General features: G+C 44.0%; 1 protein-coding gene across 2 annotated transcripts in view; it reads left to right on the plus strand.

Moving 5' to 3' along the window:
* FIG4 (FIG4 phosphoinositide 5-phosphatase) overlaps nt 1–14415 on the plus strand; it is a 135531-nt gene extending 121116 nt beyond the window's left edge. For both annotated transcript variants that reach the window (XM_033234864.1, XM_033234863.1), the window contains exon 23: nt 14072–14415. In XM_033234864.1, the coding sequence (XP_033090755.1) occupies nt 14072–14249 (178 nt within the window). In that variant the 3' untranslated portion in view covers nt 14250–14415. The remainder of the gene's footprint in view (nt 1–14071) is intronic.
* The last annotated feature ends 442 nt before the right edge of the window (nt 14416–14857 follow it).

A 14857-nucleotide genomic window follows, 5' to 3' on the forward strand; every position in this document is an offset into this window, starting at 1 on the left:
TTTGGGGTGGAGAGTTCTATAGATGTCTATTAGGTCCGCTTGGTGCAGAGATGAGTTCAATTCCTGGATATCCTTGTTAAGTTTCTGTCTCGTTGATCTGTCTAATGTTGACAGTGGAGTGTTGAAGTCTCCCATTATTATTGTATGGGAGTCTAAGTCTCTTTGTAAGTCTCTAAGGACTTGCTTTGTGAATCTGGGTGCTCCTGTATTGGGTGCATATATATTTAGGAGAGTTAGCTCTTCCTGTTGAATTGATCCCTTTGCCATTATGTAATGGCCTTCTTTGTCTCTTTTGATCTTTGATGGTTTAAAGTGTGTTTTATCAGAGACTAGGATTGCATCCCCTGCTTTTTTTTGTTCTCCATTTGCTTGGTAGATCTTCCTCCATCCCTTTATTTTGAGCCTATGTATGTCTCTGCATGTGAGATGGGTCTCCTGAATACAGCAGACTGATGGGTCTTGACTCTTTATCCAGTTGCCAGTCTTTGTCTTTTAATTGGAGCATTTAGTCCATTAACATTGAAGGTTAATATTGTTATGTGTGAACTTGATCCTGCCATTATGATATTAACTGGTTATTTTGCTCGTTAGTTGATGCAGTTTCTTCCTAGCCTCGATGGTCTTTACATTTTGGCATGTTTTTGCAATGGCTGGTACCGGTTGTTCCTTTCCATGTTTAGGGCTTCCTTCAGGGTCTCTTGTAAGGCAGGCCTGGTGGTGACAAAATCTCTAAGCATTTGCTTATCTTTAAAGGATTTTATTTCTCCTTTACTTATGAAACTTAGTTTGGCTGGATATGAAATTCTGGGTTTAAAATTCTTTTCTTTAAGAACGTTGAATATTGGCCCCCACTCCCTTCTGGCTTGTAGAGTTTCTGCCGAGAGATCTGCTGTGAGTCTGATGGGCTTCCCTTTGTGGGTAACCCAACCTTTCTCTCTGGCTGCCCTTAAGATTTTTTCCTTCATTTCAACTTTGGTGAATCTGACAATTATGTGTCTTGGAGTTGCTCTTCTGGAGGAGTATCTTTGTGGCGTTCTCTGTATTTCCTGAATTTGAATGTTGGCCTGCCCTACTAGGTTGGGGAAGTTCTCCTGGATGATATCCTGAAGAGTGTTTTCCAAGTTGGTTCCATTTTCCCCCTCACTTTCAGGCACCCCAATCAGACGTAGATTTGGTCTTTTTACATAATCCCATACTTCTTGCAGGCTTTGTTCATTTCTTTTTCTTCTTTTTTCTTTTGGTTTCTCTTCTCGCTTCATTTCATTCATTTGATCCTCAATCGCTGATACTCTTTCTTCCAGTTGATCGAGTCGGTTACTGAAGCTTGTGCATTTGTCACGTATTTCTTGTGTCATGGTTTTCATCTCTGTCATTTCGTTTATGACCTTCTCTGCATTAATTAGTCTAGCTGTCAATTCTTCCACTCTTTTTTCAAGATTTTTAGTTTCTTTGCGCTGGGTACGTAATTCCTCCTTTACCTCTGAGAAGTTTATGGACTGAAGCCTTCTTCTCTCATCTCATGAAAGTCATTCTCTGACCAGCTTTGATCCGTTGCTGGCGATGGGCTGCGCTCCTTTGCAGGGGGAGATGCGCTCTTATTTTTTGAATTTCCAGCTTTTCTGCCCTGCTTTTTCCCCATCTTTGTGGTTTTATCTGTCTCTGGTCTTTGATGATGGTGACGTACTGATGGGGTTTTGGTATAGGTGTCCTTCCTGTTTGATAGTTTTCCTTCTGACAGTCAGGACCCTCAGCTATAGGTCTGTTGGAGATTGCTTGAGGTCCACTCCAGACCCTGTTTGCCTGGGTATCAGCAGCAGAGGTTGCAGAAGATAGAATATTGCTGAACAGCGAGTGTACCTGTCTGATTCTTACTTTGGAAGCTTCCTCTCAGGGGTGTACTCCACCCTGTGAGGTGTGGGGTGTCAGACTGCCCCTAGTGGGAGATGTCTCCCAGTTAGGCTACTCAGGGGTCAGGGACCCACTTGAGCAGGCAGTCTGTCTGTTCTCAGATCTCAACCTCCATGTTGGGAGATCCACTGCTGCTCTCTTCAAAGCTGTCAGACAGAGTCGTTCGCGTCTGCACAGGCCTCTGCTGCTTCCCCTGTTGTTTTTTAGCTGTGCCCTGTCCCCAGAGGTGGAGTCTACAGAGACAGGCAGGTTTCCTTGAGCTGCTGTGAGCTCCACCCAGTTCGAGCTTCCCAGCGGCTTTGTTTACCTACTTAAGCCTCAGCAATGGCGGGCGCCCCTCCCCCAGCCTCGCTGCTGCCTTGCGGATAGATCACCGCAGACTGCTGTGTTAGCAATGAGGGAGGCTCCGTGGGCGTGGGACCCTCCCAGCCAGGTGTGGGATATATTCTCCTGGTGTGCCCATTTGCGTAAAGCGCAGTATTGGGGTGGGAGTTACCCGATTTTCCAGGTGTTGTGTGTCTCAGTTCCCCTGGCTAGGAAAAGGGATTCCCTTCCCCCTTGCGCTTCCCAGGTGAGGCGATGCCTCGCCCTGCTTCAGCTCTCGCTGGTCAGGCTGCAGCAGTTGACCAGCACCGATTGTCCGGCACTCCCTAGTGAGATGACCCCAGTACCTCAGTTGAAAACGCAGAAATCACCGGTCTTCTGTGTCACTCGCGCTGGGAGTTGGAGACTGGAGCTGTTCCTATTCGACCCAGTTTTTTGTATTTTTAGTAGAGACGGGGTTTCACTGTGTTAGCCAGAATGGTCTCGATCTCCTGACCTCATGATCCGCCCGTCTCGGCCTCCCAAAGTGCTGGGATTATAGGCTTGAGCCACTGCGCCCAGCCTGATGTTTATTTATTTAAAGACTGTCTCACTCAGTAGCCCGGGCTGGAGTGCAGTAATATGATCATGGAACCTTGACCTGCCGGGCTCAAGCAATCCTCCCACCTCAACTTCCCAACTAGCCAGGCCCACAGGCATGTTCCACCACACCCAGCTAATTTTTTAATCTTTTTTTTTTTTTTTTTGAGTTGGGAGTCTCACTATGTTGCCCAGGCTGATCTTGAACTCCCGGGCTCAAGTCACCCTCCTGCCTCAGCCTTCCAAAGTGCTGGGATTACAGGCTTGAGCCACAGTGCCTGGCCTAATGATTTTTTTTTTTTTTATCCTTTGAGTAAGCAATATCTTCTGAGTTTTTCTACTTAAAGTTGCTTGTTTTTTTCTTTTAATTAATAAATATTTTATGGAAGGTACTTTGAAACTAAAAATCCTTCATCACATTTTCATTTTTTTTTTACTATGAGATCGTAACTTCCTGTATTCAATGGGATATACTTTGTTACTGACATTATTTGTTGTGAAGCTCAGAGTGTTCCAAATTTCACCAGCGTCTCCTCAGCCTGGCTCCTGTGTTCTTTGGATATGTCCTCATCAGCCTTTGAATATGTCTTTGACTTCTGGCACAAGATGTTCTAGGCTCATCATGTCCTTTGTCTGTCCCAGCCCTGAAATCAGTCATTTCTCTAAGGATCCCTGATTATTTTTAGTGGAAAATGACATTAAAGCCAAGATCTGGGCATTAGGTGTACCTGTTGCCATTGGAGTGTCACTGCCCCCAGGCCCACTGAAAACACATTCACAAATTTATGTGTACATGTACATATATGTGAAAATGTATATGTAAGTATATACATGTATATCTATTTTATATATCATATCAAATATTTTTATAAATAAAATGCAGCTAAATATATATTTAAATCCATAAGTTCATACTGATTCTTCTAACTGTAGGGTATCCAGGGTTTATTCTAGCCTTCTCCCTGTTCTTGCTAGTAACTGCCTTCTCCAACAGTGAGGAAACTGAACTCCCATTACCCTTGTTATATTTATTTGCTTTATCCCCCCATACATAACCAGTTGGCCATCACCACTGCATCCACCCCTTCCCGGGACCACATGAACACCCTCCATTCAGGCTCTGACTCCACTCATGGAGACACCCGCCCACAGGGATGCGTTCCTCCTCCCCGCGGGCCCCAGGCCACCCCTCCATGTGGACTCCCATGCCTGCCTCTCCCTGCTTGGGCTCTGACATACCTCCTCAGGTTGCATCCACATGCATGCCCTCCTCTCCGCATCCAGGTTCTCACTCCCTACACTGGATCTGTCCTCTGGAGGAATGGCCTTCCCTTGCCTGGGCTCTTTCTCCCCACTCCAGGCTGCCCCCCTCTCCCTTAATGAGAGTGTCCTCCTCATGCTGCTTGGTGCCAGCATCCCCCAGGCTGTCACAGGCTGCTCTCCATGCAGATATCTGCCCATCTGAGGGCTCTACTACTGGCCTGTGCAGTGGAGAAGGGAAGAGCATGGCTTTATGATCACATAAGGGCAGTCGACACTGAAAGGGACATCGTGCTCCCCGACAGCTGAATTTTTCATTTTTTCTGTAGTAGTGGGTTCCAGTTTTCCAGTTACACTGACATATTTTAGGAAGCTTGTTTAAATGCAAATTCCAAAGCAAACAAACAAACAAAAATAAATACAAATAAAAACAGGGAGCAACCAGAGTGTTCCTAGAGCATGTTTAGATTATGGGGGACACTCAGTTTTCATTTTGGACTTTTGACTACTGTTTAAATTTTCCACATTTATGCTTTTATTTATATTACTAATACTAACAGATTATAGGCCATGTTTTCTTTATAATTGCCAGTATTAAAAATAATTAGCATTATTATTTTTTAAAGAATAAAAAAATACGGAATCCAAAGTCCCATTGCTAGAGATTCTAATCCAGCACACTTGGGCCAAGCCTGGAAATCTGGACTTTGTACAATTCTCCATTTGAATGTAACAGCCAGGCTAGGGAGCTGCTCTGCTGGATCCTTCACAGGAATGTCCTTGGTAGCCAGTGGAACATCCACTGGGCAGAGCACCCCTGAATTCATCCGTCTGCAACCTCAGGACACTTAGGTCTTGTTTTGGAGGCTCATGATCCTACTGATAGCTTCTTCCAAAAGACAGTTTTCTGTGATTCTTAGGAAAACTCTGAAAAGATACAGGTTAAGCATCCCTCAAAACCGTCAAGGTCGTCAAAAACAAGTAAAGCCTGAGACTGTCACTGCCCAGAGGAGCCTAAGGAGACATGATGACTAAATGTAAAGTGTCCCAAATGGGATCCTGGGACAGTAAAAGGACATTAGGTAAAAACCAAGTATGGACTGTAGGTAATAATCATGTCTCACTATCAGATCATTAAGTAGAGCAAATGTACCATACTAATGGAAGAAGGTGTTAATAAGACAGGAAATTGTATCCTGCACAGACCCAGTGCTGTGCGGGATACCCAGTCCTTGTTGCCTGTGGCTTAGAGCCAAGCCCTCTCTCATTAAACAACATGGAATGCATATGAACTCTCTGTCTTCTACACAGTAATTCTGTAAATTTAATGTGGGTCTAAAATTAAAAGTTTATTAGAAAAAAGATGGAAGTCACAAGAAATGTAATGATGTGACATGACAAAGTCAATGGTAGCTCTTTATCAATAACCAGGAAAAGATGGAACTATCACAACGGACATGAAGAACCTAAGTAGGCGTCATCACTTCCATGTGGGAGATAAGACACACACCATTACTGCAATTCATTGGTCTGAGTTTCCAGGAGTGACAGCAGGAGTGGCCACCGCTGCTTCTGTTCTAGGAAATGTGAGGACAGAAGGGACTGATCCCTCCAAAAGGTCACTGTATAAACATCTGATGGATGACCATTTGTGCAGAGGAAGCATCTGGCCCTGCATCCAGGCAGGGAGAAAGGATGGCTCTGGGAGGAGCAGTTACATTCTTTGCCCTTTGAGAACAGCTGTTGTGTGCTTGATGTGCCACCTGTCCTTTGTTGGCAGAAAAGCCCTTTCAGAGCAGACCCAGTACTGTGCAGGAGAACCAGTCCATGTTGAATGTGGCTCAGAGCCAAGTCCTCTCTCATTAAACAATAGCTGAAATGTTTGAGTTAGAGCCTACAAACAATGCAGCCATATATTGGTGGATGCTTCTCCAGTGTTTGTGATAATAAATGCAGCTGAAACAGAGAAAAACTGCACTTCTTTTTATACTAAGGTAGACAGTATGTCCTGCAAATGGGAGGGAAATTGTACTGTTTATAAATTGCATTCTGAATTGGAAACATTTTACCTATTTCAGGTCAGAAAATCATCGTGCTTTATTTCTCTAAAACCAAAAGTTATTTTTAAAATACAAATGGCCTTTTTTTTTTTTTTGAGACGGAGTCTCGCTCTGTCGCCCAGGCTGGAGTGCAGTGGCCGGATCTCAGCTCACTGCAAGCTCCGCCTCCCGGGTTCCTGCCATTCTCCTGCCTCAGCCTCCCGAGTAGCTGGGACTACAGGCGCCCGCCACCTTGCCCGGCTAGTTTTTTGTATTTTTTAGTAGAGACGGGGTTTCACCGTGTTAGCCAGGATGGTCTCGATCTCCTGACCTCGTGATCCGCCCGTCTCAGCCTCCCAAAGTGCTGGGATTACAGGCTTGAGCCACCGCGCCCGGCCACAAATGGCCTTTTTATTTTACAGCTCTCAGAGAGTGTGTAAAAAAAAAAAAAAGAGAGAGAGAGTATAGTTCTACTATACCTGGACCAACACGAAATATCAACAGCAAAGGCTAAAACATAGAAAGTACCACCATGGCCACTCATATATGTGCCTGTGGTAGACTGTCCTTTCTCTCTCCTTGAGGAGCAAACATACATGTGCTCAACTGCTGAAAGAGTTCATTCTCTGCCAGAACCATCTAGGAACAGAGGTCTCTTGGGGGCATGGGAGCTTGCTCCTGGGTAAATAAGAGGGCTGGTGCTAAATTTCTTTACCAGTTAGCTGACTGTGCTGGCCAGGGTTCAGTTGCAGAAAGCATAATCTGCTCTAGGTAAATTAAACAGAAAGTGATTTATTATAGGATTTTAGGTAGCTTTCAGGATCACTGGAGAGCTGAAGAAGTAGACTCTAGACCAAACTTCCACAAATGACTTCCAAAACCATATGGCAAACCATCAGAGGAGCTGCTGTGTCTGCCTTCATCAGGAAGCTATCACAGCAGCTGCTGGCTCCAAAACCAGCCACCTCAGCTATACAGTAGTCCCCATTTATCCACAGTTTCTCTTTCTGCAGTTTCAGTTACCTGAGGTACAGAACAATAAGACATTTTGAGTGATGGAGACCCTATTCACATAACTTTTTTTTTTTCTTTTCTTTTCTTTTTTTTTTTTGTTAGACAGTTTCACTGTTGTTGCCCAGGCTGGAGTGCAATGGCACTATCTTGGCTCACCACAACCTCCGCCTCCTGGGTTCAAGCAGTTCTCCTGCCTCAGTCTCCCAAGTAGCTGGGATTACAGGCATGCACCACCATGCCTGGCTAATTTTGTATTTTAATAGAGATGAGATTTCTCCATGTTGGTCACACTGATCTCAAACTCCCAACCTCAGGTGATCTGCCTGCCTTGGTCTCACAAAGTGCTGGGATTACAGGCATGAGCCACCGCACCTGGCCTCCCAAAGTGCTGGGATTACAGGCATGAGCCACCGCACCTGGCCTCACGTAACTTTTATTACAGAATATTGTCATGCATGTTCTATTATATTATTAGGTATGCTGTTAATCTCTTACTGTGCCTAATTTATAAATTACCATGTCATAGGTATGTATGTATAGGAAAACAGGATATATGAGGGTTGGTGCTATCTGCAGTTTCCAGCATCCATTGGGGGTCTTGGAACCTATCCCTGAAGGATAAGGGGGAACTACTGTATTCAAAAAGCCGGTACCACAGTGCCCAACTCAAGAGCACATCACCTATGCCACTAATCTGCAAAACACATACCCTGCATCTTGCTGCTTTCCATATGACCCAGTTCCAAATCAAAGCACTTGAATACAAGTCATAGGTAGAACCTAAATTGCATTTTGAACCTGAATTGCAAGGGATCCTAGGATATTCGTTTTTGCTTTTCCGCTGCTGCACACTAGATGGGGAATGCAGTGGATGATGAGGAGCCTCATCTGTGTCATGTGTCACCATCTGCCCTCTAGCTTCCCGGTTACCCATGCATACTCTTCTTGCTATAAGTAGGACCCACTCCATCCCTTGTAAATTTCTGCATCCCATTCAAAGTCTTGGATCTCTGGGTATGTGCAGCTCTCTTCATCAGGTCCAGATACTGCTTCTTACCACCTAGTGACCTGTAAATAAAGACTGCCTCTCTGCTCACAATATACAGTGGTGGCAAAGGAAAATTAAAACTCTCACTGAGAAAGGAGGAGTATGGGAAACATACAACTGCTATTTGTCCTTAGTGGTGACCTCATCCCACTAGGCAACAATGATAAAGGCACCCTGCTCAGATGGTGGAGTGAGGTCCTTGGGTAGCCACTCAGGGCTTCTTTGTCCATGAAGCCCAAGGCCCAAATCAGTTTCAGTTGGGTCACATTTTGACGGCAAAGTAACTTTTGGTTATTATAGCTTGTGGGATTTCAGAATTGCAGATAGGAATTATGTATCTGTAATTGTTTTTTGTTTTTGTTTTTGTTTTGAGGCAGAGTCTCACTCTGTTGTCCAGACTGGAATGCAATGGCCTGATCTCGGCTCACTGCAACCTCCGCCTCCTGGGTTCACACAATTCTCCTGCCTCAGCCTCTGAAGTAGCTGGGATTACAGGTGCCTGTCACCACGAGCTGCTATTTTGTGTAATTTTAGTAGAGATGGGGTTTCACCATATTGGCCAGGCTGGTCTCGAACTCCTGACCTCAAGTGATCCACCTGCCTCAGCCTCTCAAAGTGCTGGGATTACAGGCATGACCCACCATGGCCATGTAATTAACAATAGTTCACCTTTACTGAGCACTCAGGCACTATGCTATACATGTAAACTCATTTACTCCACTCAACAGCTGTGTGAGGCAGGAATTCTTAGTATCCCCTACTTTATTGATTTCTACTAAATCTTCCTTAAAAAGCCATTGAGTCCCTACCATATGCCAAGGAAAAACAGCAAAAAGTCTGTACAGCCTCAGCAAAAGTTGCTCCCAATCACATGAGGGAGACAGATGGGTGCACAGACACAGGTGTGCACAGGGCTATGGGAACAGAGGAGAGGGGCGTGCCCTGCCTATCCATCAGGCAAGGCTCCCAGGCAGGTACTAGTCCAACTCTGTCCTCCAGGCAGAGGAAAAAAAAACAACCCTGAGTGGACTGGGGAGGTCATTCTAGCAGCTTGTTAATAGTAAACCTGCTTTTTCAATCTAGCGACTGTCAAATGTTTCTGAGACCGCAGCTCACATTAGAATAGATGGTGTACCATCTTCCATTAGCTACAATAAAAGTATATCTGATAAGTAGTCATTTAAAACATTTCTCTAACTCTTCTTGTACCTCTACTGCTATATAGGCAATACCTGATTAGCCACATGCAGATGAACCACAAGATTAAGAGGGCTACCACCTCACCCACACCCCCGAAGCCTCCCATCACTCAGAGAGCTGGTCCATCTGAACATCTGCAGTATGCACTGTCTCTGAAGGGAACAGGTCCTGCCAGAGTAGACGTGGGAGTTGAGCTGGGAAGGAGCTTCTCTGAGAGCAGCCCTGTGTAAACAGGGGTGGCGTGGCCATGCCCATCTCCAGAACAAGGAAAATGGAGCCCTGCAGCTGACAGTATAGCAAATGTAGGGCTCAGTTTGAGGGATGGGTGAAAAATACACTTTTAAAAATAGAGCCTGGTCAGTTCTGGAAGAAGGCTGCAGCAGCAGCATTTTAAAATCTCTCTGAATCCTCACACAAAAAACAGAACAACTGCTTAGCAAAACCAGGTACCCACAGACAACACTTACTTCAAAAGTATGTGATACAGTATGCCCACACACCCCCAAATCTAAAGAGGCTGTGGAGGTCAACCACCCACAGCCATAAGACCTGCGTGATAGCAGTGTGTGTGCAAGGGGAAGAAGCAGGAGGGAATAGTGGGGCATCTGACAGGCCTGAGAATAGGAGAACCCCAAAATAGCTCACAGGTAGTTGCCAGAAATCACTGCAGCTGAAACAGAAGGGGTTCACCCAATTCAGTACCAGGGGAGTGCAAGGGGTTTTTGCTGAGCTCTGAAAGGGGCTGAGGCCGTCTAGGCCACATACACTCTTGAACCCAAATGGCCAAAGCTCCCTTCCTGGACACAGCAGGAGAAACTGCTGACAGTGGCATTAAAATTGAGCAGGACAGTGGAGATGAAGGAAGGAGAAAGCCCAGACAACACTGAGTAAGGTGAGCAGAGAGGAAACCTCAGAGAGCAAGCTACGGTAGTTTTCAACACTTCACCGAAACAACCAAAGAGAGTTCTGTGAAGTTAAGTGAATCTTTCCTGAGCAACGTCTTCTTAAGGCTGTGCAAAACTAATTTTGCACAATAAGCAACAGAAAAGTATCAAGGGCCAATCTCATCATAGAATTATAAAGAACAGCAAAATAACATTCCTACACACAACAAAACCATGCCAGAAAGACAAGATAATAAAAGAGGTTAAAACGGAAACATACTATTTCAAAATGAACTAAAATACAACGCTTTAAAAAGAAATGAAGAAAGACATTAAAAAGGATTGAAAACGAAGTGTCAAGTGATAATTTGACAAGCCCCAGTGAATTACTGGATCTAGGCATTGGCCTCAATGGCTGTTAACATAAAAAAGATAAGCAAGCAGACACTGTGACCCTCCTGATGCAGCAGTACACCACCACCCACGGTGTTCCCAAAGCAATCAAAACAGCATCTCACCAGCCTCTGGATCCACCTGCTGACCCATACCACATATAAAGGACAGAGGAACTGCGTCTTGACTATGCAAGCGGCTAAATTCAAACTGAGGAAAACTCTACAACCCAGATTCTTCAACAGATACATTGTAAGAAAAAGAAAGGTGAGAGACCGGGTTCGGTGGCTCAAGCCTGTCCCAGCACTTTGGAAGGGCAAGGCCAGGAGGATTACCTGAGCCCAGGAGTTCAAGGTTGCAGTGAGCCATGATCAGTCCATTGCACTCCCGCCTAGGAGATACAGCAAGACCCTGTCTCTTAAAAAAGAAAGAAAGAAAAAGAAAGACGAGAGCCTCTGTAGATTAAAAGTCATATCACACTTTTGAAATGAGCAAGACAATAGAATCTAGGGATGCACATTTGAACGACAGTGTCTTTTTTTAAAAGTGCAAACAAATGATTCCTATAGAAGTCAGGAGAAGGTTACTTATGAGTCAGGGTAGGGGATTGTGATTGCGTTGGGGCACCTGGAAGGGGCTTTGGGTTGGTTGTCAGAATTTCTGTTTGTTGACCTGGGTGATGTTCACTTTATAATAATTATGTTGTTGTTTTGTGTGATTTTCTGTATCGGTTTTATTTTGCAATAAAAAGGTGAAAAGCACTGATAAATGTGAAGCACAGTAGTTTTTCTATGATACATATTGGGTAAATATTGTTAGTTTTTATATTTAATTAATGTATACATTAATGGCATTTCAACAGAAAACTTTACCAACCTTGTAGCAGCCTCTAAGTCTCTATCATGTATTTCATTGATCTTTTCTATATAACAGTATAAAACAAAAACAGTCACACTTTAAGGACAAGATGTTCCAGCTCTACCTAGGAAATAATAGGTGTTACAATATGTTATCTAGATTTATCGGCTCCAAACCCCATATGCTCATTAACTATATTTTTGTTCCAATATCTGCACAATAGAATAACCATTATAAAAGTTCACATGGCTTCACTTAAAGCACAGTACTTGGTGGGGATGGTTGAAAAAAAATATATATATATATATCCCTTCTGCATTGTTTTTAAAGAATATGTATACATATATAAGTGGGTGTAAAGCATAACTATATATATAGTGTGTGTGTATATATATACACACCATATCTCATCTACACACATGTATGCACACTGTTTTTTAATCTGATGACAAATGAGCCTACAAAAGATAGAGAATAGCAGCCTTAGACATAACAAATACATCAATTTCTTTAATATATATTAATGTCATTGTATACTTTGATCTATAAATAATTTCTTTGTGCTGTCGATGTTGACTTGGCGATAAAATCCTCAACCTTTTCCAGACTGCAGTATCTTTCTTGTTGGTCGGCCATTGACATGGCTCTCTGACAGGTTGAAGACAGATCAGTGTTTGAGAAACACGTACAGTAAGAGTTTTGCTGTCCTCATGCTCTCTCTAATACCAAAATGTCATCGACTCTCTTCCTATCGAAGTCTTTAAAGACCCAGCCTACTCTAAGGAGCTGAGATTCCTCATTGCTGATCCTTTGAAGGGCCTCATGTGCAGACAGGGCAGCCTGCTCCCCTGGTCACCCCTAGTTCTGTGTTATTTCAATGCAATTTAATGTAGTTTCCAGTCATCTCAGGATGTGTCATTGTTCTAGATAAAGGCAAAGTACAGTAAACTATCTTGACTGTTTGCTGGGAGCATAAAAAAGACCCACATTTAATTGTAGCACATCCTATGAAGATAGAGCCCTTTTGGGGGGTTTTATTGTACAACTTCAGTCTTCCTTTGTATGTCACCATACTATCTAGTGTCCAGTGAAATGTTGATATTTCAAATACAGACCCAGCTGGGTCTGAGGTCCAGTTCTGTGTCTGACTGCAGGGAATCTCCACAGGGGTCCCAGCTGACCAAACAATTTGGCATCCAGGGTGCCTTTCTGATTCCTCTGATAAGATGCACCCTAGCAAGCCTGAGATCTCAGCTCAGCAGAATAGATTCTCCAGATTTTCTTTCCCTGTGTTATCTTGGGTGCCCTGTTATGGCCAGCCACCCCCATTCTCACAGGGCCAGCCCTGAACCAAGTGGCAGAGTGTGTTGTCCTTGTGCCCCCAAGCCCCTCACAATGCCTTGTTAGCTTACCATCGTCCCCTTTTCATGACCTTCCTGGGCATGCACGTGTGCTTGCACACTCCATACACATACACACTCTGCATCACACCTGACTTTTTGGTTGACTCATCCCTTGAAGGCTTACTTCCTGCTAAGGATGTCAGACACGGAGCTGCATTTTGACAAGGGCTTTCTGGAGACAGTGCCTTCCCCAAGGGGTGGATGGCAATTTTAAGCCTATGGCAGCCTGAGTGGGGTGGGAATGGAGGGATATTTTTGAATAGAGAGATTATTGGGTGCTTTTCAAATTACCCCAGAAAGGAAGGAAGCGGCAGCCTGTTACAGACCCACAGGCCGTCTTCCAAAAGCCAGAGGCCAGATGAGTTGCAGAATTCCGAATTGGCAGTTAGCATAGCAGGATGGTACATACACCTTGTAATAATATCCCCAGCATGATTGGAGGCCATGTCCAATAATTAGACACATTAATATTCACAGGAAGTGGGGGTGATTATTGTCAGCTCATTAGGACGTGCCACAAAATGAGTTTCAGTTGGGTTACATTTTGCCAGCAAAGTCACTTCTGGTTTTTTCAGCTTTTAGGATTTCAGAACTGCAGTAAGAAATTCTGTACCTGTAATTGTTAACAATAGTTCACATTTACTGAGCTCCCAGGCACTATGCTGAGTGAACACTTTATACATATAAATATGCATATAAACTCGTTTACTCCTCTTTACAACTGTGTGAGGTAGGCCTTCTTATTATCCCTTGCTTCACAGATTTCTACTAAATCTTCCCGTAAAAACCAGTGAGTTCCTATCATGTGCCAAGGAAGAAGAGCAAAAAGTCCATACAGCCTTAGCTAAAGTTGCTCCCAGTCGTGTGAGGGAGACAGATGGGTACGTAGATGTGGGTGTGCACAGGGATGTGGGAACAGAGGAGAGGGGTGTGCCCTGCCTGTGCAATCAGGTCAGGCTCCCAGAGGTATTGGTCCAGCCCTGTCCTCCAGACAGAGAAGAAAACCAGCCCCGCAAGGACTGGGGAGGTCATCCCAGCGGCTTATCAAAAGTAAGCCTGCTTATTCAATGCCAGCGACTCTCAAGTGCTTCTGAGACCGCTCCCTGTGGTCCTTCCTTATGTTTTCTTTAATGCAGCCCTCTCTTTATTCATCTTTCATAGAACACCCATCTCAGCTTTCTCGCAAGATAACATCTATGAAGTTCAGCCCCCGAGAGTGGACAGAAAATCTACAGAGATCTTCCAAGCCCACATCCAGGCCAGCCAAGGTATCATGCAGCCCCTGGGAAAAGAGGACTCCTCCATGTACCGAGAGTACATCAGGAACCGCTACCTGTGAAAAGAGCGCAGGCCCACAGGGGGGCCACATCTGATTAGCTTAGAACCTGTCTTGTCTCATCTTCAAAGGGTAACTTATCAAATGTCCTTTGCGTCTGAAGCCTTTCCCCTTTTCTGTCACTTGCAAATTCCAAATTATAGCTAATAAAGTAATAACTAGATAATTTACTGTTGTTGCCTTTCTTTATTTTAGAAATACTTTGTTTACACATGTGGTCAATATACTATCACACCATCACATTCAGAAATTCACAGGTATCTGCTGAGCACCTGCCATGTGCCAGGCACCATGGCAAGGTCTGGGAACATCCCAATAAGCAAAATAGGCCAAACAATTCCTCTTTTGTGAGGAATGAAGGTGAAGTATTTTTATTATCTTTATCCATCAAAGCAAAGTATTGTTTCCTTATAGTTAACATTTTAACATTTATTCTGGTGGCTTCTATGTTAACTTTGATCAGAACTACATAGATAATCTAACATAGATTAACTTTGTTAATTTTGATCAGAAATTTCATTATTCTAAAAGCCCTTGTTTATAGGAAATAAATGCTGAAATATTTATGGATAAAGGGACAAGATGTCAAAAAAGTGCTCTCCAGTGGTTCA

The sequence above is a fragment of the Trachypithecus francoisi genome, unplaced genomic scaffold (genome assembly GCF_009764315.1).
Source record: "Trachypithecus francoisi isolate TF-2019V2 unplaced genomic scaffold, Tfra_2.0 Lachesis_group15, whole genome shotgun sequence".
Classification (NCBI taxonomy): domain Eukaryota; kingdom Metazoa; phylum Chordata; class Mammalia; order Primates; family Cercopithecidae; genus Trachypithecus; species Trachypithecus francoisi.